At 41.7% G+C, this 27,931-nt stretch overlaps 1 protein-coding gene across 3 annotated transcripts in view; it reads left to right on the plus strand.

Annotated features, from left to right (window-relative positions):
• cadm1b (cell adhesion molecule 1b) overlaps window positions 1-27,931 on the plus strand; it is a 149,977-nt gene that overhangs the window by 90,414 nt on the left and 31,632 nt on the right. For 2 of the 3 annotated variants that reach the window (XM_034098114.2, XM_071205142.1), the window contains exons 2-5: window positions 11,437-11,457; window positions 18,134-18,280; window positions 23,824-23,976; window positions 25,439-25,576. In XM_034098114.2, coding sequence (XP_033954005.1) covers window positions 11,437-11,457; window positions 18,134-18,280; window positions 23,824-23,976; window positions 25,439-25,576 — 459 coding nt within the window. The remainder of the gene's footprint in view (window positions 1-11,436; window positions 11,458-18,133; window positions 18,281-23,823; window positions 23,977-25,438; window positions 25,577-27,931) is intronic. The other variant, XM_071205141.1, reaches the window with a different exon arrangement.

Consider the following 27,931-nt stretch of genomic DNA (forward strand, 5'->3'; position numbering starts at 1 on the left):
TCCTTCTTCAGTCGGACGGCTTCCCTGACCACCGGTGTCCACCAGGAGGTTCGAGGGTTACCGCCCCTTGAGGCACCTAAGACCTTGAGACCACAGCTCCCCACCGCGGCTTCGGCAATAGAGGCTTTGAACACCGACCACTCTGGTTCAATGTCCCCAACCTCCACAGGAATGCCCGAAAAGCTCCGCCGGAGGTGTGAGTTGAAGGCCTCCTGAACTTGGGCCTCCTCCAGACGTTCCCAGTTCACCCGAACTACACGTTTGGGCTTACCAGGTCTATCCAGAGGCTTCCCCCGCCACTCGACCCAACTCACCACCAGATGGTGATCAGTTGACAACTCCGCCCCTCTCTTTACCCGAGTGTCCAAAACATACGGCCTCAGGTCCGATGATACGATAACGAAATCGATCATGGACCTTCTGCCTAGGGTGCTCTGGTACCACGTACACTTATGAGCATCCTTATGTTCGAACATGGTGTTTGTTATGGCCAATCCATGACTAGCACAGAAGTCCAGTAACAAACCACCACTCCGGTTCAGATCAGGGGGGCCGTTCCTCCCAATCACGCCCCTCCAAGTGTCTCCATCATTGCCCACATGTGCGTTGAAGTCTCCCAGCAAGACTAAGGAGTCCCCTTCAGGAGCCCCATACAGGACTCTTTCCAGGGTCTCCAAGAAGGCCGAATACTCTGAACTGCTGTTGGGTGCATAAGCACACACAACAGTCAGAGTTTTCCCCCCCATAACCCGCAGGCGTAGGGAGGCGACCCTCTCGTCCACTGGGGTAAACTCCAACAACGAAGCACCTAACCGGGGACTTGTGAGTATCCCCACACCCGCCCGGCGCCTCACACCTTGAGCAACTCCGGAGAAGAATAGAGTCCAACCCCTATCCAGAAGTAAGGTTCCAGAGCCGACGCTGTGCGTAGAGGTGAGCCCAACCAGATCCAACTGGTACCGCTCCACCTCCCGCACAAGCTCCGGCTCCTTCCCCCCCAGAGAGGTGACGTTCCACGTCCCCAAAGCCAGCTTCTGCCGCCCGGGTCTGGTCCGTCGAGACCCTCCGCTTTCACTGCCACCCGTCTGGCAGCGCACCCGACCCCATCGATGTTTCCCGTAGGTGGTGGGCCCGCGGGACAGAGAAGCGGAGGTGTTGCCCACGTTGCCTTTTCGGGCTGGGCCCGGCCGGGCTCCGTGGCAAGCCCGGCCACCAGACGCTCGCCGACGAGTCCTCCTTCTGGGCCTGGCTCCAGAAGGGGACCCCGGGCTTCCTCCGGGCCGGGTATCCTCACTTCTTGTTTTTCCTTTCATGAGGTCTTTTGAACCAATCTTAGTCTGGCCCCTTGCCTGAGACCAATTTGCCATGGGAGACCCTACCAGGAACACAAGGTTCCAGACAACACAGCCCCCAGGTTCATCAGGGCACACAAACCTCTCTACCACGATAAGGTGCTGGTTCTTCAGAGAGGAGAGGGCACACAAACCTCTCTACCACGATAAGGTGCTGGTTCTTCAGAGGGACCCTTTTCTATCATTGATTAAACTGAGCGTAACTTAGTGATTATTGGATATATTACATTCGATTTATTGACTTACATTCGATTTATTGACTTACAATTCCATAAAAGAACAACTGAACTGAATAAGCAAGATATTCCACAGAGCTCGTTGTGAACCGTTTCATGTAGAAACACCATCAACGATATCAAAGCACAGGGAGCGTGGATCTCCTCAGAGGCTCGTGCTCATGAAACCTCAGGAGGCTGTCCAAACATATTTTTCATGTTTCTAGACGTTTCACTTAGTTTTGGGATATCTACTGTAGAAGCAGTTAGTCACACAAATACACTTGGAAAAGCTCATTTGATTTTGACTCACTTCTTCAAGAAACATGCTGAGTTCCTGCTTGTTTTCTCTAACATAAACTAAATGACTAAATTGCCTGTTATACAGTCTATGGTTGGTACATATTCAGATGCGGACCCCCAGCAAGCCTCACAGTCACTGGGGCTAATTGGAATCCAAATATAGAATATTAACCGCGTACTTTGCCCACACCACTGGTCGTCATTGTTACATCCCCTCTGTGCCGCCTTTTCTCTCGATATGTTTGAGTTTGCGAGTGTGTTTCTGGCCTGTCAGTGCAGCGCATCAGCAGTCGTAACAGGCAGTCCCTGTGGAGGGCAGACTGACAGGTAGGTAATGATCAAAGAGGCCGTTTCCTGTGTTTCATGTCGAGCTCGAGAGAGGCACATCTGTACTGCCGGTGCCTCTTCCTTTTCATGGGCTCCGAATGCAGATAGCACTCACTATGCTCGCATGTCCACGCATAAATGTGCATTCAAAAACGTTAGTCATTTTGAGCATCCTCACATTAACAGCTACTAACGCATTTCTCAGATTCAGCCTCAGTCTCGACTGCGCCGAACTCCCTCCCTTCTAAAAAAATAACTGAACTCTTCCTGTCTGCACGCCGGCGACTCAGTCATCTCAAACTGTCATCTGAACTGTATCGCACATCCATAAAATATTCACCTGAAGGGAAAACACAGGCAAAGCCAGCCACACAGTCTGACCTCCCCCCCTCCCTTTCCCAAGTAAGCAGGACTATCTCTCTGACTCAGGTGCCAGGCCACTCACAGATATCTTACCCTCAATCTTGTGTCCACAGTTGCCACTGGCCGTGTGGACGGTTTATACTCGGCTCTGCTCTGTTCAGCCTGCCAGTTTCTGTTTAATCAATTGGAGCAATTCAGATTGTATTTGAGAAAGGCCAAATCTCATCTCAGGTTGGATGTTGTTGGAAATGAAGTGCATCCTTGAGGATGGGAGTAAAACCAGCTTCACTTTATCTTAAAGATTAAAACTTCAGGGTCACGGTAATCTGTCTTAATGAAACTGTCAAGCAATCCGAGAATCTGTAAACTGTGTGTCACCCTGGGTTTGCCTGCACTTACTTGTTTGCTCGTGTGTTTTAGCTTACTGAATGTATAAATGATTTTTATTATTTTTTAAATGACTGATTGGCAGACGAGAGGGTTATGTGATTGCAATTAGAGGTACATTAACCAGCAATTAACCAATGTTAGGCTAATTACGTAGCCAATCAAATACAACGACTCAAAGCAGGTAGGGGATGCATGAAAAGCTATTTTAATTGTCTATTATTTATCCCCAGAGCTCCATGCTGATAAAAAGCCCATGTTGGTTGCAATCTAAGCTTTCACTATTTCATCTAAAATAACTTTTCCTTTACGCAGGTTTGATCTCTTAGCCTTTTGAATTTTGCAGGAAACATCATTTATACAGAAGGCCCTCTATTACTTTTCAATCTTCACACCTTTGCACCGGCGACCTTGGCATGGCAATTATAGGCCTTTTCTTCATACAGACTTAACAACAACCTGGACTATGCCCCTTCACCTGATAGTACACGTAGGCTGCTATTTGATGAGCACCTATTGATCTATGCTGAACAACAAAGCTTTCATTAAAAAAAATCTGCAGAACCTTTTATTTCTGGATTGATTTGAAGATAGATGATGTCGATGCATCAATACATTCAATACATCTCTTAAACATGTTCTTGTTTCAACTATTCATTTAAACCACACTGATTAAAGGTTAATTTTATACATACCAAATATTCTTCACTTTGTGTGCATTATTGTATATTTGTTGCCACCTAATCTTGCCAGACTATTTGCCAGTATTTGGGGCATTTGGAACCTCTGGAACTGTTACACTTAGATTGCAATCTCTGTCAGACTGGTGTTAAGGCATTTTATATCATCATTATCATCATATCAGGTAAAAAGAAAACACAATCATTCATAATAAAATACATATAAGTCACAGTCCTATCAATTTTAAATCTTACAGTGAAAACTGACATCTTCTTATTATTAATGAGGCTAATTATTAGAGTTTAAAAATGCACTGTTGCCTCAAAAAAGTGTATTGTAATATGTAATAAACTATCATTTAAGCCTGCATTGGACATAATGATTGAAAAAGTTGAGAAAGTAAAACTTAAATAATAAAAATACTGAAAAAGTAAGCAACAATATTTACTATACAAGCAGCATAGTGGCAGCAATGTCAGCAGTACATGAATACACTATACTAATATAAAATGCTTCGTATGTGTTTCTCTTCCTCTTCCACAGAGGGCTTGTCAACAGCAGTGAACTCGAGGCTGACCTTTTTTTTACCTGAGGCAGGAAACTGATCCCTCTGGAAACCAACTGAAGCTCTGTAAAAGGGGAATGGGATATGTGTAGCTGGCAAGCAAGGAAGGCTTCAAATGATTGATAGCCATTTGTTTTGCCTGCTTAATACAACATAAACTCTCCAGCGATTCATCACCGGAGTGAGGGGTTTCAACAGTGCCTCTGCAGAGCCCGCTGAAAATAATTCATTTTCTGCGAGCTACGAGCCAGGCACTAATGTTAAATATTCATGCAGGTCCAGTCTAAATGATGTGGCCATTGGCACACAGTTAGAGCACACTCTGCGGAAGGGAGGAAATGTCAAGCTGTGAATAAATGAAAGCAGTGAAGCCGTATATTACCCTGCCATTGTGAATTTACAATAGTTGCCATTTTGTATGGCCACTTCAGATAGACCTTTTTTCATAATCAATACACTCAGTGAAATATCGACCATATTCCCACGTTGGCAATAATCTGGAACTGTGTTTGCTCGTCCTTTATTCAACGTTTGTTGCCTAATTTGTGCCTCATGAATGTTAACAGGTGCTATTACTGTAGTAAGAGTGGGCATGTTCAGTGAAACACACCATCAAAGCGACGAAGTTGACTCTCTTCAAATATGTCGATGCACTGCGAGCGCTTCTTGTAACGTGAGATCAATATGGCTTGTGCCTATGCAGCTGTCACGGTTTGATTCCTATTGACTGCCACATCAGTCAACCGCATTCATTTCTGAGACGTTTTCACAGCATGGGCACGCTGATACGGAAAATATGTTGTCATGTTTGCACATAAATAGTTTTTCAGACGTGATAGGTCATCTTCTGCAATGATATCAGTAAGCACAGTGGAGGTAAAGGGCAGAATATAATAGAACATACTGGGTTGAGTATCCATTTTGAGGAGAACTCAAATAGAGAGCATAATGTCCGCTGTGCATCATTTGGATGGAATGGGGGTTGTTAAATGGCCTCATATTGACAGACACACTCTACCAGTATTCATTTCTATCACACACATATGCGTTCACATTCACACACACATTTCCTCCGGCAGTCTCTGACTAATGAGGCCTAGGGCTGGAGACGGTTCCATCAAGGAACTTCCCCCTCTTTCTCGCTCTCTAACACGTACACACACACACACACACACACACACACACACACACACACACACACACACACACACACACACACACACACACACACACACACACACACACACACACACACACACACACACACACACACACACACACACACACACACGCGCGCTCTCTCCCCTCTCAAACATGCTCCTGATTGATAGCAGTGATTTGACTGAGAAAAGGGAAATGGGAAATTGAAAAATGGTGGAAGAAGATTGGAAACAACGTGCTGATTATAAACTCTGTGAGGAAACAAAAGGCCTTCCCTCTCCTTTTTCCTTAGCACAGAGGTAGCAGGTGTGGTTCTGACAGGTGCCTGATTGAGGCACACAAAAGACATTACATCTGCAAACAAATGGACGTGTTTAGCGTCCCCGGGTGCAGTTAACGTTTTGGGCTGATAGATGTGATTATGAGTGTATGAGCAGTGGCAGCCAGAGAATGAGCACAGGTGTTGGGAAGAGTGGGAAAGAAAAGAGGCGTGTTATTGTTGTGGTAATAATAATCCATCCATACAATTAATGGTATGCCATCACCAAGGTCATCAGCCTTTTGGAATGTATTTAATATGCCTCATATTGTGATAATAGAGCCTCCCTCTGCTGGGGACAGGCGAGACCATACCGATTCATCATCATGAGAAAAAAAAAACCGAGAGCACCAATCATACCGTTCTAAATTCGCTGATTTACAAAATAACCTCAATTACATCGATGCCATCGCTATCTATTTTGGTCTTTCTATGTTTATGCTCTCATGTTTCAGGCTAATAAACGATAACACTTTTATAACAGTGGGAATAAATTAGTCACTACCTCCTTGTTAAACAGCTTTGTGTATTCCATAAATGAGGAAGCTTCTTGGCCGAGGCTCCAGTGGTTTAATATTCTCTGAGAGCTTCCAGACAGTGAGTGGTGGTGCAGCAGCTGTCTCCTGACCCTGCCGGACCCCCACTTACCCCTCTGACCACCTCCTTTCCACGGGGCATGCTGTGGAGATGACAAGCCTGTCAGAAGCTTCTCCTAATGTCCTAATTACCCCTCTCACACACACACACACACACACACACACACACACACACACACACACACACACACACACACACACACACACACACACACACACACACACACACACACACACACACACACACACACACACACACACACACACACACACACTATTATATACAAGTATTGTGCAGATGTATGTGTATTCACAGTGAGTAAGCAGATATGCTGGCAGACAGAGAGCACCCACACGTAGCTTCCGTGAAGATTGCTCATGTGAGCTTTGCTGGCAAGAAATCATACTATAGGTGAGGCATTACATTACACAATAGCAACAATCTCTTCCTCAAGACTCTTAGGAGGCTTTGATTCGAACGCTCTGCGAGTGTTTTGATCCGGGCAGGGCTGCGCTTTGAATCAGAGCTCCGGTTTCTCTCCTGTGATAACGAATGAAACGCTCCTGCCACAACTTTCCTCTAAAAGAAAAAGAAAGTCAGAACAGGGCTGGAAAGATGCTCTCTAGCAGTGCCTGCTCCCTCTGAGGAGAAGAACAGAAAAAGATGCAGTGTCACCCGATATAGACAATCCAAATGAGATGTGATGTGTCACTTTGCCGGAGGTTAAGCTTTGCTTCGGCTTTAAGCGCGAGTGTCTCTGCTGCATTGGTTTTTGGGTGCAGAGCACACTGCCGCTGCTGCGCTTAAGTCCATGCTCAGTCAACCAGTCTTGTTAACATAACAGAGTGAATGATTGTGCCTCGTAGGAAAAGGGAAATCATTGTACCTCCCAGCGATTGCAGTTGCTTTGTGATTTATCGACCTCTGAAGTTACAGCATTTGTCAAAATCAGCATGACTTAATAGTCTGTTAGTATAACATTTCTCCTGCCTTATTTCATGTTGATTTGAGATATCCGGCCTCATAGAAGTCTTGTTTTATTATGCCAAATTACCTTTCGATAGATGTGTCACCGTGATATTAAGCAACCGCTGTCTTATTATATTTTTCCTTTTATTTTTATTTTTGCATTTTGAAGCCTGTTTATTTGAATAACAGAGAGAGCTTGGTGTCTGTCATGGGTGTCTGTGTGGCACTGCAGGCTGGCATCTACAGTAGTCAGAAATGTGTTAGCACGCTCTTTTCTCTTGACACGACTGTGAGAGCAGAACGCTACCTGAGTTGTCATTAAAGCGGCTCGTTGCTGTTTGGGGTTTCGTTTTATGTGCGTGTCAGCCGCAGAGACACTTTCATGCGTGATGTGAGTGACAGGACACACACCTTTGAGGTAACACTTTTTCTTTGGTGTTCAAAGACATTACTGATGCTGACATGTCTGATAATAAGCCTTTATTCATAGGAAACATGCAACTATCATTGTGTATGTGCCTTTACTAATAGGAGGCAGGGCACTTAATTGAATATATCTGCTTTTTATCTGCCAGCATTTCTGAAGGATTATCCCTTAATCTCTCAGAGTAAAAACTGTCTTCAACAGTATGTGTCCTCTTGGCTTTCCATGAGAACAACATTCGGGTCATAGATTGGACATTTACAAAGCATATCCCATTAACAGTAAGCAATTAACAACCTCTGTGGGGATACAGGCAAAATCTCCTTATTACAGTTTATCGTGCAGGAACATGCTTTGCGTCTCCGGTAAGCCAACCTGATTAATTTTTTTTGTTGACTCCGGGGAGAATTAATCTATGTATTCCCTAAAGTCTTTGCAGGTGAGTGATTTTCAATATACTGACAGGTTGGGCTGGATTAAGTTGTAGCTGAGAGCTGAAAATAATAGATGCAGGTTGCAGATACAAATAAATTACTGAATTATGCACAAAATAAAATGTTTCTTACTGAATAATGTATGCTGTTTAAATTAAAGTGTCCACGTAGCTGTACATTTGTGGGCTTTTTCTTTTGTCTAAACTCAAGTTCCCCTCCCAGAGCTTTTAATTGTATGACACCATTTTGAACTCTATGATTTCTTCACACGCATAGGAAGTATGCGATACATATTCATTGTTCTCCTCAATTAATCATCTTTCTCAATTAACCGTTATGTATTTAAATGTTAAATAGTTAAATAGTGAAAAGTGCAAGCCAGAAATGGCTTAATCCCAAATGTTCACACGAAAGATTGCTTGTTTTGTCAAATAAAACCCTAAGGTATTCTGTTTTCTCTCATAAAAAACAAGAACATAGTTAAACGTAGTCATATCTTTTTCTGTCCATAGATGAATCCTTTTAGCTCTTGTATGGAGTTTGCACAGTTGCCATTTAGCTGGATATGTTGAAATGTAATTATTGCGTCTGCAGATAAAGATCAAGTGATGAGGTTGAAAGCTCTGTGAAATGATGCTATCAAATGAACCCTGAGATGAGAGATTGTTTTGTCAAATCTCCAGTAACAGTTTGCGTATACAAGGGCATTTATGTATCTACAGTATAGGTATTGAATGAAGTATTTAATGTGCATTTAAAACTGAATATGGAAACAACAAATTCCCGGGCACCATTTTTTATCTTTTTGCGAGGACAGCCGAAACTCTTTGATGGGTTTCTTTTGTGAAAATCCTGACCTTACAAGTCGTCCGTGTTTATTGGGTCCACTCTGCAGGAGCTCACTGCTTCATCCGACTTCCTTGAAGAGAAAAAAGTTTGAAGCCTACCTCTGATCCATCTAATTAAATGAAAACACAGTGGGCTCCACACAGTGAGACAGCATCATTACACACACACACACACACACACACACACACACACACACACACACACACACACACACACACACACACACACACACACACACACACACACACACACACACCCTCACAATGGCAGCCCATGTGGATCTCTACGGGGAAGTACACAGAGTTCCAGCACGCAGCTCTGTTATGTCCTCTTATGTAGTGCGATCACACACTAGTTTGACATGCAACACGCTGCAGATCATGAGCATAAATAAGCAAGGGAATGTTTTACCTGAAAGGAAGAACATTAATTCAAAGGCATCACACTAGTACTGAGAAGAAATGTTGCCTCATTAGTGTTACCCCACTGCTTTTACTGAGCAGCAGCCACAGAGAGAGAGACATGGGGGGGAGGACTATATGCCACTCTTACCACACAGGCGGCCTGTCTCCTGAGATCTTAGTTTGCCTCAGTGACTAAAAAGTGCAGTTTATTCTGAATTTGTTGGGGTGGCAACGGGTTAAACACAGATGCCTGAATGACGGAGCACCTGGATCCTGCGTCTTACAGAAAACATAATGTAGTGCAAAAATACACCCTTTCAAATGTTCACAATGAGAGTGTTTCCAGCAGGAAATGTAACATCAATCTAGGAGCGGGGAAATGTTCCACTTTTTCTGTTTTCCAACACACCGCTCGGGATGAAAAGGAGAAGAGGCGAGGAGACAAGGACAGAGATTATTTGGAGGATGGTTGGCCTGCCTGCTCTGCTCCAGCGTGATTGACAGATTGGTGCAACGGCAGCACCCGCACGAATGCCATCACACGCATTTCCCTAGAAATCTGTCTATCAGCACAGTCTAAGCAGAGCGACAGCCATGACACCTAATCACAAGCGAGCTGGCACCTCATAACTTCTACCTAATGTGCTGCAGGTACAGAGGAGCGAAGGTGAGCGCGGCAGACACACCACAACGCTATTTATAGGCCCTTCAGAGGCCACCAGCAGGAAGTGGATCATCCTGAAGGGTTAGGAAGGTGTCACCGCACTACATCACAAGTCTCTCGGTTAAGATGTAGGTCTCTGTTGACAGGGTGATGCATTTTTCTGGGTTACTCTCTTGTAAAGTAAAATGAGGGCAGATATACTACACATACAAGATGATAATGAGTCATTTACATAATGTTGCTACAACATTATAATTACCTGGCAATTAAAGCAGCTCAAAAGCCTCATTATGTGCTGTCCTGAGGGCTGGTTAGACCGGGACGCATACGGTGTGCTCATTCAAGCTCGAGTTTGAGTCTGGCTATCAGGCTCGCGGCCTCGTTTTGTTCAGATCACTCTCAGCTGAAGCAGAATTGCCCCAGAAGCCTCATTATGCTGAAGTATCGCATAATAAAGACAACATTTTGAATGACACCTGAAGTTTTTCAAAGTGGCATGGCCTCCTGGACAATGTTCGCGAAAATGTCCTCATCATGTGAGATTTGTCACTCAAACCTCTTTTGTCCTGGGGGAATTGCTGACACATTGAGAATGCACAAAGGAGTATAACAAGGACATGTGTCATACCTTACACCCTTATTAAGCCTGCAATGACAAGTGAGACAAGTATTCACTTTAACATACTGTACGCTTTTCACCAGAGCCCCCATTGCTCAGAGTAAAGAAGCTACAAAGTGTGTGTGAAATGTCAATAAAATAGAATATGGAATTCTTTTGTTTAGATATGGATGTACAGCAGAGGGCAAGGATGTGTGTGAACGAGAGAAAGAGAGAGGATGGGTGTTGCTTATGAATAGCAGACAATGAATGATGGAAGCTCTCCCGAGGGTGCAGGCCCTGAGCACTGCTGTGGGGACTTGGGAACACGCCAGTCTCCCATGCCCTGTGAGATGCCAGTTTGGGTGGGCACCGTTCCGAATGGGTGCTCTCTTCTCCAGGATACACGGCATGCAGGGTCCTGGGGGAGCGCTTCCAGGCAGTGGCTGCTCCAGGGAAGCATGGCTGGAATCTCAATAAGGGACACAAGGGGGGGGGAGAAACAAAAGGTTCATATATCCCCTCTTTTCCTCCTTATTAATATAGCGCTGGAAGAATGGAGGCAAAATCGCTCATTGTGTCTAGGATTGTTAACACCTGTGGAAAATAGAACTTAAAATAAATACTCATTATGATCCCTTTTGTATTTCTCTTTACAGGTGGTAAATAGAAAAAAATGATATGAAGCTTTGATACAATTTAACAGCGGTATTTATCACCAATGAAAAAGTATTTTACCAGTGTAATATAACTCTCTGCTCACAACTTATTTTCTGTTTTCTCCTCTTCTCTTCCACGCTCATCCTCTTCCTGTGCTGCACCAGGAGCTGCTGAAACCGTGACAGGTACTCTTTCTTTTTTCTGCTACCTGCTGTTCATTTGGAAGTGCTTTCTTCTGTGTGTGTGTGTGTGTGTGTGTGTGTGTGTGTGTGTGTGTGTGTGTGTGTGTGTGTGTGTGTGTGTGTGTGTGTGTGTGTGTGTGTGTGTGTGTGTGTGTGTGTGTGTGTGTGTGTGTGTGTGTGTGTGTGTGTGTGTGTGTGTGTGTGTGTGTGTGTGTGTGTGTGTGGGTTGGCTGCCCATTGCTGTCTGTGTATATTGACATGAGTGGTTTGTTATGGTGGTGTTTTATTTTCAGGCGAGGAGGAGAGAGCCATGCACTCACAATGCAGATCCACTACTTTTATTCTTAATTCTCAAATCAACATTTCGCCACATGTAACGGCAGATTTCCATTTGTTTCAGACCACTTGGTTGCCACTTAAGTTGGTCTGTTTTTTAATTAACTTTTTACTGAGATCTACAATGCTCGGAGGTGCACTTTACCAAATGTAATTATATCAACACCGAAAATAAAACCCAACTGGTGAAAACGATCTCGAAAACAAGACTTTCCATGTTAGCAGCTCTGTGAAAATGAAATCAGAGCTTTGAGCTAAATGCTTATGCTAACATGTTCACAGTGACAATGTGTACAAGTAAGTTGCAGGTTTTATGTTTAATATATTCACTACCATAAGAATTTTCACTAAATATAGAGAAAATAAGTAAATATGTATAATAATAATAATTGTTCAGTAGAAAAAACGCTTGGACAAATGTAAGTACAGAAATGTAGACATGTTTGTCCATTAATATACATGTATACACTATATGTGCAACACATGTTTTCTTCCTCAGGAACATGAGTTGTGAGTTACAGTATGCAGCTCTCTCCTCTTTTTGTGATTGTCCAGCTACAAACTAACTCCCTTGTAGAAGAGCTGGGCTAAGCCTTCAGCTCTTCATGTTATCTTGGTTCCAACATGATGTAAGGTATCAGTGAGTTATTGACAGCCGTTCCCTGGTGTAAGCTGGTTTCACTGAAGCCCAAAAAACACATAGCAACAACCATTTTCTAACAAATAATCAATGATAACAACACGTTATCTTATCTGTCCAGATGCTACAGTAAGTCCAAAATGACACTGTTAAGCACTGCCCTGAAATATGTTTACTTTATTGATTAGGGGTTTGTAAGGTTCATTCATCTGTACCAGACAAATGTCAGCTTGAAACTTTTCCTAATGCAACTAAGTAAAACATTGAAAAGGGAGACAGTGTAGTGAGTCTGATACCAATTTCTAAAAGTCACACACTTGAAACGTATCCTTTATTTTAGACCTCGGAAAGCAAAGTGAACATGGCTTTTAATTCATTCATGAAGCTTTAGAAAATGATTCAGTTAGGATTTGCAAACACTTGATAAAGGATGCCACAATATAAAGTGGTACTCAATAATTAAAGTGTATCAATACTTTCATTTACTTAGAACATTGACATATATACCTCTTCATATGTCACCACAGCCTTATTTTCAAGTCATGTTGCAGCATCATTATACAATCAGTTCCACTGAGCTTCTAAGAGATCTTTCTTTGGTAATAAAATAAAGATGGTCAAATTAGTGGGTTTGAAACCTTCCCATGCAAAGGGTCTTGGAGGAATGGCACAGCACTAATTATACCCTGAGACTGAGTACTTCTCATTTGTGAATATTCTTAAAACAGCATTTCATCATGAGGATCAGGGTTTAATGACTGAGCTGGGTAAAGGCATGCTGCATCAGAGGAGCAGAGGCAGAACGTGTTATTGTTAATGACTGGCTATAGTTCTGGTTGTTCTTTGAAAGGACACGACTGCTGCAGACAGCGGTGACTCAAGAGAGAGGAATTGGATGCTGGCTGTCCAGCTTTTTGCTCCCCCTTTCATGTCTTTTGATGTGAAAACAAGAGAGAAAAGTTCAAAGAGGGAGCCAGCTTCATTCTAAGGTACCCTTCTCTGAACTTCTGCCAGTCTGCTAATATTTCCTGATTTTCGTGTACTTCATACATTTGGTTGGGGATAGTTGCTGTTTTGCATTTTGAGTGCGACTGATGAGGCCTCCATGCCAGATTGTACAGCCCCTCAGAGAGAGCAGAGACTTTTGAAGGTCTGTATTTCACTCTGACTGTTTCATTCAGTATGTTGTGATGCGGGAACAGGAGGGCAGCCATGTGTAGAGATACAGGCACTTTACTCTTCCAGACAGCTGCTGGAATGAGTGTGAATTTATCAGCCAGTCATCTGTGCCATGCCTCTGCCCACTCCCCTCCATCCCCACCCACTACCCAGAATTAATGACTGCCTCTCCTCATTTGTACCCAATCATGACCAGGATGCAGAGGCAATTGAAAATGTTTACTCCAATTGCAAAAACCCTCCATGTTCCACAAAGTGCCCCGTTTTCTCTTTGATGGGATTGCTAATCACAGCGACGTTATTTATGTGTGTTTTGAATTGGAGATGAGCCTAGGCCAGGATATTGGAGGGGGACCAACCTTGCTTGGGGCGGCTAAACCTTATGGAGGATTTATCTATTACATTTATCTATTACATTCCCTTTCTCTCAGTCCAACAGATTGGTAGCAGAATAACCTTGCTTTGAGGCTGCTCAATGTTGCTGTTTTGACTGCCAAGTATATTACTTTTACAGCGATGAAATAAAATAGACATCAAAACACTTCACATTGCTTTCGCCTCATCCTCTGCAGCACTTAGCACATGTGCAGAGGAGCTCCAGCACACTTGATATCATTACAAACTTACACACTTCAGCTTTCCACATGAAAAATATTTGTATTTTAATTGATGCCCGTGGTTAATCTCTATTTATTCATTCTTTTTATGAAGCAAGGAAGTAACTAATCGCTCCCTCTTCTCATTCCTACATCCATTTACTAATTTGGTGTTTCATAAACAAGTTCTAGGCCATGCTAATACCTGACCATGAGGAAATGGTATGATTCGGATAAAAAGCTGAACGACTAATATATGGTTTAAAAGCCTATACTATATGCATCTATAACATAGCAAAGTTTGTAAATTATTATGTTTGCTTCCCTCATTATTCCCTCTAAATCTCAGATGAACAGAAAACTGATTTTGAAGTCAAATGACTTACCATATTAAACGATACATCTTAAGATTTACAGTCAAACCCACAATCGGAAATATTGTGCCCCATATATCAATCTTAAAGTACGGTAATGTAACTTGAGTTCATGTCCTGTCACAGACCTCCAATTAATGTTCACCATTTTATTAACTGTAACTTCAATCTTTCCCTTAACCTTGAATGTTTTATTTGCAATCATTATTCTATTTATCGGGTATCCACAGTGCTCTGGCCAAATGGCATATTACCCTAGATGCAAGTACAGTGCCCATGAAAAGTAAATGAGGGTCACCCTCAATAATATTGAATTCAATAATTTACTGTGACACTGATGAAGTCCGGATGGATGAAAACATGTTGTGTATTACCAGAAAGGTTATCAAGTAAACTTGCCTAATCCCAAAAAGGAAAAAAGTTTGATATTTTGGGAAGTTTGCTTCCTCTCTCTCTTAAAAAGGGTTGGATAAATAAAAATGTGATATTGGTGTACATGTACTGTAGCTACAGAGTGGAGGGAGCAGATGGTTAGCTTAGCATAGGGGGAAACAGTTAGCAGGCTCTGTTCAAAGGTATACAAAAGCTGCCCACCAGCTCATTTAACACATTATATGTTATTTGCCCTATTTGAACAAACACTGAAGTGTAAAAAGGAACAGCCGGCTGAAAAATAGGCTGAACACAAGGCTGCTTTGCCTATTTATGGGGGGCCAGCAGCCGTTAGCTTAGCCAAGTAGCTAAACCAACTGGCTGGTGACTGTAGGCGACAAATATATTCAACAAAGAGATATGAAAGTGTTATTGCTCTTGTTATCCAACACTCTGCATTGAATGATGAATTAGTGTTTTAAAATAAATCAGCCATTACCATACTTTATCCCTAACCTTAACTATTGTATGCCATAAACATTTGTTTTAAAAAGCAAGAAAAAGTTGTCATTGGAAGTATAATGAGATTTATGAAATGACGAAGAATCAGTATTCTTAACTGGTATTAGTGATGCTTTAAGTCCGTCATTTCAAAATTCTCAGAATGTATCTGGTACTGGTAAGATTTACAAGTATTGCCTTTTTCATGCACCAGCTCTATTTCATGCACCATCTCGCCATTGAATGGGTTGGTTGATTACAAAAATGGGTTGTTCTCCCCCAACCATACAATCATTCACCTTTAGAAGCTTAAACCAGGGTTGCCAACTTTGGGTACCTGGCTGGAGTGAGATTTTGATATCATGGGTTTGATTACACATATGCGCACTAAATGACTGCTATCGTGTCAGTAGCGGGACCTTAGCATATATATAGGATATATATATAAAAATACAAAATAGTGGACACAGACTATAAAGGGCACAACGTTTCATTCACTAATGAAAGTCAAACACATGTTTGTTTCCACTGTTTTATTGTGTGCCTAGGCCTGTCGCGATAAGCAATTAATTGACTTATCGTAGGATAAATAAAAATGAACTCGATAACTTTTCTGACCTCGATAAATTGCCATTTACATGAGGATGTGACTAGCAGTTTGAAAGGATGTACTTGAATTAGTATTATATATTATCATTATGTCAGTGGTCTAAAATGGTCATACAACGGTGCCGACAATATTATCGTTTATCGCAATAATTTCCGGGAAAATGTATCCAACAAAATTAATTATCGTGAGAGGCCTATACCTACATGAAACACACAAACAAATCTACAGACTTACTCCAAACTGTCAAATATATTAATTAATGCACTCTCACTCTAATATAGTCTTTGACTCTATTTTGGCCTAGTAGAACAATAAGCAGCAGACTTTTACTTTTTTACGTTCATCTTGTTTTTGGCGTGAGAATAGTTTGGGCAGCGTGAGAGCGAGAGATTGAGAGTGAAAGCGTGTGTCACACACCAGATGCATGAGAGTTGGCAACCCTGGCTTAAACTATAGAGTTCTGCAGTACTATTTAATTTGTTTTATGTCTGTATCCTATTTCACAATTAAACATTACATTATGTCAATGCCCATCGTAAATATAAACTGCATTACAATTGTTTAATGGACTTTTATAACATAATCTGTTTTAAATGACTTTACTCTTGCCCTGAACCTGATCCCTGTCAGCAGCGTGGAATAAAATGGGTAGTTCATTACATCAGACAGGTCTGAGGAGCTTTTTCTCCACAGGAGGTTCATTTCTTATAGCTTGGCGCATTCACAGAGTTAATTTTGAATCATATTAGTTTGCCTGTCTTTTCCATTATCACTGTCTGAAAATGCAGGAGTTATTTTTTCTCCTCCACTTTTTAAATGTCAGAATGCAATGCAGGTGTCTGACAAGTCGGGCATACAAATGTGCTTTTGATGTTTTCTTGGGGCTGTGGCTGGGAGTGCTGTTCCTCCGCTGATGGGAACCTGAGGCATCAAATCGTATTCACCGTTATACTTATGCTATTTTAGCTCCTGCGAGATAAATGTAAAACAAGGTGACTTTTGATTATGTCCCTGTTGAAAGATGAGTGGGGATCAAAGCCAGGCTCTTTGTGTGAGGTATAAGTTACAACAACAAGGTCGAAGGACTGTCTGTGGCACTGTCTTGAGTGACTCAGATGCTTTCAGCACTTTTATTCCTAGAGATACAGAACAGCTGAGCACACGGAGCGCACATTGGTCACATGGATCCTCAGATGGAGGGCTCTGATAATAAAGCTCATCCATAAACAGCATCCAGCCCGGCTCCTCTCTCTCTCTCTTCTCTCTCTTTAACTCCCCCTCTCTTCCTCCCCTCCTCCTCTCAGCCCATATCTACAAGTTGCCACGCTCTTTCTTTGTTTCTTTTCCTTCCTACCTTCTCCTCTCTCGCTACCTTCGTGGGCAGCAGAGCTTACAGCCCATCTGGCACTGACTCACAGGGCCCATTCTGAGCTTGGGGAGATCAATAGTGACACACATTGCACATGGCTTTTATATTAAAAGGATTAGACATGGCCGTAACCAAACAGTCTATGTGGCCTATTCACATATCTCAACAATGTGTGTTTGTGTGTACTTCAATCCCTCAGCCTGTCCTCTGAGGGGTCTGCTGAACAATCGACCAAATAGGCAGCGTCCATGTAAAGTTGGCGACGTTGGTGAGGGTGACGCTAACATCACATAGGGGGAAAGGCATACACGTTCTCCTGGCAAGACCTCAAATCATCTTCGTAATATCTATCAAACTATAGATCCTACACATCCACTGGACGTGGATTCTAAAAGTACAAAATACACTTCTCGCTATAGAAATCTAATCAAAAAGCATTTTAATGGCCAAACTATTCTACGATTTAGGATTTTCCAGAGAGGGTTATTTGGGAATATACGACCCTCCGGAGCGTTTGCAATTGCTGCAAATTGTTGTTTCTAACACTCTAAGCTGCTGAACAATCAACCGATTTGGTCGTTTGAGTTGGAGGACATGTTGCGCTCGCTGTTGTAAGAACTGTAAATATTTGATAGGATTTTAATATGCAAAAAGGAACGTTTGCCTCATCTGAAATAACATTTTTCTGTCTGTGTTGTGAAGTTGATGGTCAGAACCTGGCAACCGACAACGTGTCGGTGATCGAGGGGGAAACAGCCACTATAAGCTGCAGAGTGAAGAACAACGACGACTCCGTTATCCAGCTGCTCAATCCCAACAGACAAACCATCTACTTCAGAGAAGTTCGACGTAAGTGCTGCTGCCTCAGACACAATGTTAACCATGTCTCCTAGAATCTGTGAAGTCAGCATGAATTATGCAAACACACTGGGATTGCTTAAGAAGAAAATAATTTGGCTCTAATTCTTACTACTTATTTTTGTATTCTGCTTCACACCAAGAATTCTGCCGCCGCAGTTGAATGCATATTGTAGACATTGTTCCTTTCACTTCCTCATACACACTGTCATTTAAGGTATCATTTTATTTGTATTTAACCTTTATTTAACCAGATAAAAAGCATTGAGATAAAATCTCATTTACAATGCTGACCTGGTCAACAAGGCAGCAACGTTACACAGTATTACACATAACACAGACATATAAAATACAGAGAACACAACTAAGTAAACAAAAAGACAAAAAGAAGGAAACAAATAGATGACATGTGATGACCAACATTTAAAAATAATAGAGAAAATCAAGTAATTAACCGAAGTGTATGTCAAAGTCTTGTTGACGTTGTAGAGCCATTTAATCATTAACGGTATACATAGAACAAGTTTGACCAAACATGTAATTTATTTGTTCATATTTATAAAATAATCAGTCGCCATTACAGCTACATGCACTGCCTTTTATGCATATACACTAAATCTATACTGACAATTATATTTCAATATTCATTGTTCTTATATTAGTTTGAATTTTAAATAAAACTTCTCCGCCCATTGACCGCAAAAATACTCGACTATATTAGTAGTTTTCCTTTAAGTCCCTTGAGGAGACAAAAAGGCAGTTTCTGTCCTCAGATTCGTGTTTTTGTGTCAGTTACCCATTTCAGGACATCCTGTATACTAACCTCTTTTGACATTTGAAGTGAAGGTATCTGACATCACAAGGAGATCAGCTTTTGCTTTAAGTATCACGTGATTCCATCTGTCCTTGACTTCTTGGCTTTTACACAAATCATTAAGCTCTAGATTAATACGAGATAATACACTGTGCTACCATAATGGGAATACTTTTGTGTCCTTGTCAGTGTTCGATTGTACGATAATCTCTTAGATTAGGATATTGAATATTATGATTATGCATGAGCATATGGGCTACTCCTACTTCTACCTAGTTTTGTCTCTACTTTTTTACGTGTTTATATCTGGGATGTGAGCCAAGATTCAAGGTGAACGAGAAACACTCTTCATTTCAGTCTATATTGCATCCCAGCTGTTATTTCACAAGTCTAGGTAGCGAGACATGTGTTCCTTTCTCTCTTGTGAAGAGCATCAGGGGAGACAAGGTAAACATTTGTTGTCATATTTGTACAAAATACCCAAAGCTACCTGAGAATATGACGATAAAGAATGGATTTATATAAAGCATACTGTAGGTCATGTTGCGCTCTACATCTTAGACATATTTGTATTCTGACACGACTGAGTAGAAATACACTTGTAACGTTTACAAAACCAACAATGAATAATAAGCTCTGGGTAACAATCACTATTAACTCTGTACTGTTAAGCCCCTGTCACACTGTCCCGAAATTGACACCCGATGGACACACGAATATGGAATTGTGAATTTCGCACGAAGATGGCCCCGAACCACACACGAAGGCAACATTTACATTACATTTAAGACATACAACTGCAACGGAAGTAACACAAACAATTATGTTACAGTACTATGATACTGTACTGATATCTTCAGACTTTGTTCTTTACTTTCTCCGTCTTTATATGTAGAAAATATTGCGTTTTATTCGTAATGTTGTTTCCATAACAACAACAATTTCCTGTCAACTGTCCTTCAAAATAATATATTATATCCTTTTTAGTTTCACAGAACACAAATTGGGTTATTTACATAATATATTTACATGATTTTGTTGTGCAATAAAACAACCAGATGGACACACGATAAAGGAAATGTTCAAATTCGGCTGTGATCGTAGCAACATCGGGCCGTTCGTGAGGGCATCTTAAGCCATCGTATGATCGCTGGTGGAGTTTCTCAGGCTCCGGCAGCAACTTCGTGAGCGGAGGCAAAATCTTTGGCATGCCAAAAAATAGCCGAAGGACCTTGCGAAGGTTCATTTTGGTGTTGAATTCGTGTGTCAATTTTGCCCTTCGTAAAGGCCATCGTGAGGGCATCTTGTTATCCTCGGTGCCATCGGGCATTCGCCCCGATCAGAGTGAATGTGAATGCACCGATGATAACACGAAGATGACACGACTTGACAAGATGCCCTCACGAGTGCCTTACGAAGTTGCCGCTCACGAAGTTGCTGCCGGAGCCTGAGAAACTCCACCGGCGGTCATACGATGGCTTAGATGCCCTCACGAATGGCCCGATATTGTTACGATCACAGCCGAATTTGAACATTTCCTTTATCGTGTGTCCATCGGCTGTCAATTTCGGGACAGTGTGACGCGGGCTTTAAGGAAATATTTCCCAAGGTTAAGACAACCCTTTTGCTGGTAAGCTGTTTGACATGTAGTTTTCTCCGACTTAGTCAATGTTGTTCTATTCACAATTTCACGACATAAAAGGTTTCGTAAAGGTGCTAATTAGATCGGAAAATATGTGAGATCTATAACGGACGGCGGTGTTGTTGGGTGGCTGCTGTGTGTTTGTGTTCCTCATAAAGAGGTCTAATAAACCCCATCGCAGCACTACTCGACTCCACTCCTAAAGGACTGTGTGGACCCCCCTCAGCCTGTGGCTTTGTTACCTGTCAACAGGGCCGCTCGAAACATTGGCAGATCTATGTATACAGCAAAGTAAACGGCAGCGACATAAAGACACAACAGGCGCTACAAGAACAGCAGCGCCAAGCGAAGAGGCAGAAACAGATGCATAAGTGCCGTACAAAATAATAACAGCAGCTTTACAATGTCGGTGAAGGCCAAATAAACACATTTCTATTGCAGCAAATAAAGATGAATTATGCCAGGTATATAGGCTGAGCGAGTATTGTTGGTATGAGAAATGTATTCTGCATGATATTCATTCAAAATGACAAGCAATTTTGCAGAATTGTCATCTGAAATGGGAAAAATTAGCTTTTATCAGCCATGGTGGACCTCTATGGATTGTGATGCAATATTACACCATTATTTATTTACTGCATCCTTTCACAGAAGATGCCTTGTGTTGCAAAGGTTTAATGTTTAAACCTCTTTTCCAGGTTTTTGAATATTTATTATTTCTCAAAAGCATTAATCATCACGACTAATTAAGCAACACCAAAGTTAAAAATCAATCTTCAGTGTTATTTAGTAAGAGTTAACCCAAAACTCATCTGAGCGGATATAATTGACAGTGGCGCTGCAATATAAACAACGGGAACCAATACAAAAAGAAAAACACTGAAATAAACCCGTAATTGCAATGAGATGCTGATTGAGAAAATAGCTTTTCAGGGTCTTCAGTTTATTCTGAAAACTTCCTTTATGAATAAAGTTAAAAGCTTCTCCATGGAAGAATAGCTGTTCAGTCCATGTTGAATTGATTTGGTTATAATGGACTCCCATAATGACAAGTTTAAACAGTTATTACTTCTCCCCTTTAAGATGAACAATATTTTTCAGTCGTTCTTTTACATACATATAAATCACAAGACTATCTATGCAGTCAAATAAGTGTTGTTTCCATAAATGTGTTTAGATACAGTATATTTCTTGCATGGTATTTTCATAGCTTGGTTTTCAACACAAAAACAGCTGAAAAATGTTGTCGATTTAACAATCACTGGACATTTAAGAATAATTTGAATTCAATTTTAACTAATCAATTCATTTTGTATGTTTTTTTTTAAAATTAAAAAGTACCAGATTCACTAATTTCTGATATTTTTATTGACTGAATTGTTAATAAAAATCCAAAGAATATCCCTAAAGGCACGGACACACCAGGCCGATTATCGGTGTCAGTGGGCGTCAGGCCGACGATAAGCGTCGACACGCCCTACTCAGATTGGTGTGTCCCGCACCGTCGGGGCTTTTCAACCTTGCCGACGCCTTTTCGGCAGTCGGCAAAATAAATCACTCTGATTGGCAGTTCAGCTTAGCGAATCAGTGCATGAGAAGTGAAACGGAAGTGAGGGACCCAAACAAACTATTAAGAAGGCAAATCTGAGATTTAATTTAACTCCAGCTCTCGACACAGGGTCGGGAAAGCCCCATGAGCTTCTCGTTGTAGAGTGAAAATGGAACGCACACTGTTCTTCTTCTCTCGGTTATCACGCTGTCTGTCTTCCGGTTGTTGCGTCTTTTGAATGACGAATACACACTACCACCGCCTGCTGGTAAGGAGAGTTATTGCCACTCACGCATGCAAAGTTCGTACGTGCTTCTTGGCCGTTGGCTGAAGTATTTGCGGTGTGTTCCAGTGCGACACATGGCCAAAACGCAGAGACGCGAGGCGACGCAACAGTCGGTGTCCGTCTGTGTCAGTTCTTTGTTGTCGGATTGGTTTGTAATATAAGTAATCACTACATTTGGTTGCAACCCTTATATGTAATATCTTGAAAAATATGCCTTAACCCTGACTAATGAATACCAGACTATGCTCTTATGTAAGCATTCAGCCGGTTATAAAACTGCCACGTATAAACTTGATCGAGCGTCCCCGAAGTGAAGGGTTTCCCTCCTTAGCAGGTGCTCTGGCTCTCAAAGTGCATCAGTGTCATTGTTTCCCTTTGAGGAGAGACTTCCAAAGAGCTCTCAAATTATACCGGGGGATGAAGTTTCATGTTGACACTGGCCCGAGACCTTGGGTAATGATGATGATGATGCTAAGTGTAAAGCCTTAGGGGAATAACAACCTCCCTGTGCTTTAAACAGCGCCTGGATACAGTTTGTTAGCTTAAAGATGTGACGAGGACTTGATAAAGAAGGCAGGTAAAAACATCAAAAGAGCTCCAAATCAAATCAACCAGAGCTGTTTATGTAAAAGAGTGCTTAGAGATGAAGGCTGACTCAATTGAAAAGCAGAGTAAAATCTCTGAAAGAGATGGCTAACCTAGTTTTACCGCATTACAATAAAATTCAGCCAATCTATATCGGCATTAGTATACAGATTCCCAGCTACTTCTGATTTAAAGTTTCAAGCATCCAACCCTCTCTACCTCGGCTCTGTGATTTAATTCATTATGTATGTTTGAATGGCTCCCCGTTTTCTGGAATATGTGAGTTTGCTGCATTCATCCATGACCAGCAGCAGCCCACTTTAAGAGATCCTATCTTGTTAGGAGTCCTCATGAGCACTCTTCACACTTTCCTGTCTTAGCGAGTGCTCTGTGAACTGTAAAGCTTCTTTATAAATCAACTTGTATGAATCATTTTGAAGCTCACTTTTCTTTTACTCAATTAAAGAGAAAGCCCACAAAAGGCTCTCTTGCCCCCTTCTCCCCCCCTCTCCATATCTCATTCTCCTCTTTCGTCTCCTTTGTCTCTCTCCATCCAATCTTTCATTCTCACCCCATCTTCCTTTCTCACCACATGTCTCACGTCTGTGTCCCTGTACTCTGTATCCTCACTGTCTCTGTCTCACATGTATCCCCACAGCTTTGAAGGACAGCCGGTTCCAGCTGGTGAATTTCTCTGACAATGAACTGCGGGTTTCTCTGTCCAATGTGTCACTATCGGATGAGGGACGCTATGTGTGCCAGCTCTACACAGACCCTCCTCAGGAAGCCTACGCAGACATCACTGTCCTGGGTAGGTGTGAGGTTTCATAAGTGAACCTCACAAGCACCCATCACCCAGCTCATCACACACATTTTTATTGTATTTCGCTATGCTATAGAGCGGGGACATGACATAATAGTAATCTTTTATCCTGTTATCTTTAGCAACTGAAACAAAATGTCAGCCAATTAGGCTCTTGCGGGGCTCAACAGCATAACGAAAAGGAGCAGATGCTGAAACCGATGGCTCAGACCACGTTGGTTTTGGCAGCTGTGTTGACTCTGTGAATCCCGGTGAATGTTGACTTGGCTGCTCCAAACGAGTCCCTATTGAGAGTCAGCTGTGCCACACTTTGATGCTTTGGATTGAAATTACTCTAGTTAAGCTTTATTATACATGCAGACATCCTGGGGGATTGAAAGGAATTAAAAGCACTTTAAAGTAATTACTCTAGTTGTACAATTGAAGCCTAGCTACAGTATTTTGTGAACCAAGGGTTGCATTAAAGAGTCCTTGAAATGAACACCCCGCTGACTTTTTGCTTTCAAGTAACTGGAGTTCAGCCAGTTTGTTGCAATGACTGATGTAAGGGACAATTGTGCCTTATCCTACTTTCTGTATATTTAATATTGAACCCTTGCAGGATGTAATCACATGTACTTACACAACATAACTTTGGCTCAGAGTGTTGGGTAACAGTTTCTAATAAGGGTTCAACTCATATTGATTAAATCTATTGATTGAATGTTTGTATTATGAATTTGTTTAGCTCAACAATGAGAAAGTGAGTTTGTCATAATTGTGAGATGTGGTCTGTCGATCCACCACTTTGATCCAAACTGAGTTAGAGAGCTTCTTTGCCTTTTTATTGAATGGACAGCTGAAGATAGACAGGAAAACAGCAGAAAAGAGAAGGGACGACATGCCGCAAAAAGGCCAAAGTCGGGACCAGAACTCAGCTAACTTAACTCTTGAGTTAACTAAATGTTGAGACAGGAAAATAATTGCAAAGTCACTTCATTACACTTTGAATTGATCCTGGTCCGGTAGGAAATTACAATTCCAGACGACCCATGCATCTGATCAGTCTCTCTGAAATCAGAACAGTACTCTCAAAGATACATGTTGCGTTACCCAGCGCCAGCGGCCCTTGTTTGTGTCTCAGGAAAATCCAGCAGTAGCCAGTTCACACTAACTATCCAATACTTTTACTATTTAGCATAATTAAGACAAACATGAGATCACCAATTCTCGCAAGTTACCTGCACTTGTGTTTCTTCAAGCAATGTCATATCATTCATGAAAATTACCATTATTATTTGTAAAACTCAGTAAAGGTATTTCTCAAAGAGGTGTTGAGAGTTCGTTGTGAGTTCATCATTTGTTGATGCAGGAATCCACACATTACTTAAACAATCATCAAAAGCCACCAAATGTGTGTGTCTATAAATGTTGTCCTGCTGTTGTAATTCTGACTTTTGCCGTGGGTCAGTCCCTCCAGGCAACCCAATCATCGAGAGCCGGGAAGATGTGGTCAGCGAGGGGAACGAGACGGAGCTCACCTGCACAGCCATGGGCAGCAAGCCAGCTGCCTCCATCAGATGGATGAAAGGGGAGGAAGAACTGACAGGTCAGTAGAATAACAGCCTCCCCCAGTTTGCTTCACAAGCTCCAGGCCTGTCCACTTCCCTCCATGTCCCGTTTCCTTGAGACGCTTCCTCTGTGAACAAAATGGAGTTTTCCTCTAAAACATTAATGTGTGTTGTACTGATTGTATTACCGGTTTGTGTAGGAAATACCTCGGAAACTAATCATGCTTGGCATGTACTGCTTTCTCTCTCTCTTTATTTACTTTTAGACATGTGTACCTTGCTACTTGCTCAGCTATGGTCTGTACAGTAATGATCAAACTCTGCATCCACAACTGCAGAAGCTGCAATCCAGGCCTATGTTATGTTTCATATACATTTTACAAACATGTTTTCCCAAAAGGCACTCATTTTGATTTCAAAGTTTTTAGCTTGGATTTAAATATGCTTGAATATTTCTCGTAAACATTTGGTATTGATTGCTGATTTAATTATATGTTTAAAGACAACCCTAAGTCCTTCCTATTTAAAATGTTAATTTAATATAAACGGAAAAGATGGTTTTGAAGTATTTTGTGTATTTTGTGAAGTATTTAATCTTCATTTCAGAGCCGTCAGTCGGCTGTAAACTGTTACAAAGAGTGGTATATAATCTGGGGTGGTAAAAAAATCCTTATTATCTCTCAGTTATGATTAGGGAGTCATCCATAATTCATCACATACTTATTGTACAGCAATGGGGGATATTCATTTTAGTCCTATCGTATTTACACAGAGTGGATGTATCTGGGCTTGTTGTCAAATTATATATGTATTAGAATGGAGTGGATTCATTTGGCTTGTTGAGAGATGAAATATTTATACAAGAGTGCATCTGAAGCTAAATGCCATCTGTGCCTCCAGTGTTCCCTACAGCAGTCGAAGTCAATTTCTGTTTATGAGTTGTCGAGTGTTGTGCGGGAGGAGGGAGAGACAACAGGATGGTTAGATCCGTGAAATGCCACTGACATGCTGAGCGGGGCTAATCCATAGTGGCAGTGGATACATAAAGAGAGCCAGAGAGTCACGTCCTCCTGTACCCTAGGAAACACAAATCACTACTCATTATAGACGTGCTAAACAATTCATTAGCTCCAACACGCATTGAGATTAAAAGGAACACATCACACTGGTTGTATAGAATCTTTGAGGTCAAGTTTGTCTTACGTCCTTGTGCAGGCAAGACAGCCATAATAGCATTAAAGACATTTGCAGGCTGATTTAAACACACTTTCAAATTGAGTGAATTGGTTTTGCAACCATTTGTCATGCTGGCAGGTAGGGGACTTTTGGGCTCCAGGAGAGACCCAACACAGAAGGTGGCAAAATGCTTGTTAGCATATTTGACAGCTGCAATATTATTTAAATGTAGTGGAGCCTGGTGCTCTGCGGCTACTGCTGCTCCAGAGCATGAGGAGGTTGGTTCAAATCTGTACACAATTGTGTGGAACTGCATGCGGGAGATTATTAAATCAGAATTTTTTATTTGAACTTAGTTTTTACGTAGTGAAAATGTGACTTTTACAAATGTCCATTAATAAAATGCACTCCACATTTTAAGTTGCTTAAAATTCGAAGTACATACTGTACTCTATAATTTAAGTTTTATTTTACACTCAATTATAAGAAACATATTTTACATATTGAAACAATTGTGGTCACAGACCGAGGGGCGAGTTTAGCATCTACACCGATATGTCTTGCTGTCGAAGCTAGTTTTAAGTAGCTTGATCAGTGGCTGCTTTACGGTGCGTTGGCAGGCAGACGACTCGATATGAAACTGACTGAAAGAAAATGTCACCCTGACAAGAGGCTACACTTGATTGCGCTGGGATTGATCACTGGTTGATGCTCACAAGAGCGTTTGATTTGACATCTCTGCTGCACCACTCAAATCTCCTCTGCATTCAGATTCGAGTCCTTGCGCGACCTGCTCCACAGTTGTTTTCCTCATCTTGGCTTGGATGACACTGATAAGTGTTGGTTAGCCTGAACACTGTAAATGGCTCTGTCCGCATGAGTCTGATCTTCGAAACAATACTCAGGACTTTCAAAGGTTTTCAAAAGTTGTGAGAAGAATCATGACCCAAAATAATTGACACTAGAGGAAGTCAAATTGAAGAATCCTTTTTCATAGCACCGCGGAGACGAGTGGAGGCTTTTCCTGACCTTGAAATGTGTTTTGTCAGTCCCTTTGGTATTTTGCACGATGCCATAACATTATGGGACCGTTCTACCTTATCATGCAGACAAGGTACTCCAAGGCAGGATGGTGCAATTTTGAGAAAAAAAATTCTCCTTGTAATAATCCATGATATGGCGTTTCATCATGGCAGTATTTAGTTTAGACAGTAGCT

The sequence above is a fragment of the Pseudochaenichthys georgianus genome, chromosome 13 (genome assembly GCF_902827115.2).
Source record: "Pseudochaenichthys georgianus chromosome 13, fPseGeo1.2, whole genome shotgun sequence".
Taxonomy (NCBI): domain Eukaryota; kingdom Metazoa; phylum Chordata; class Actinopteri; order Perciformes; family Channichthyidae; genus Pseudochaenichthys; species Pseudochaenichthys georgianus.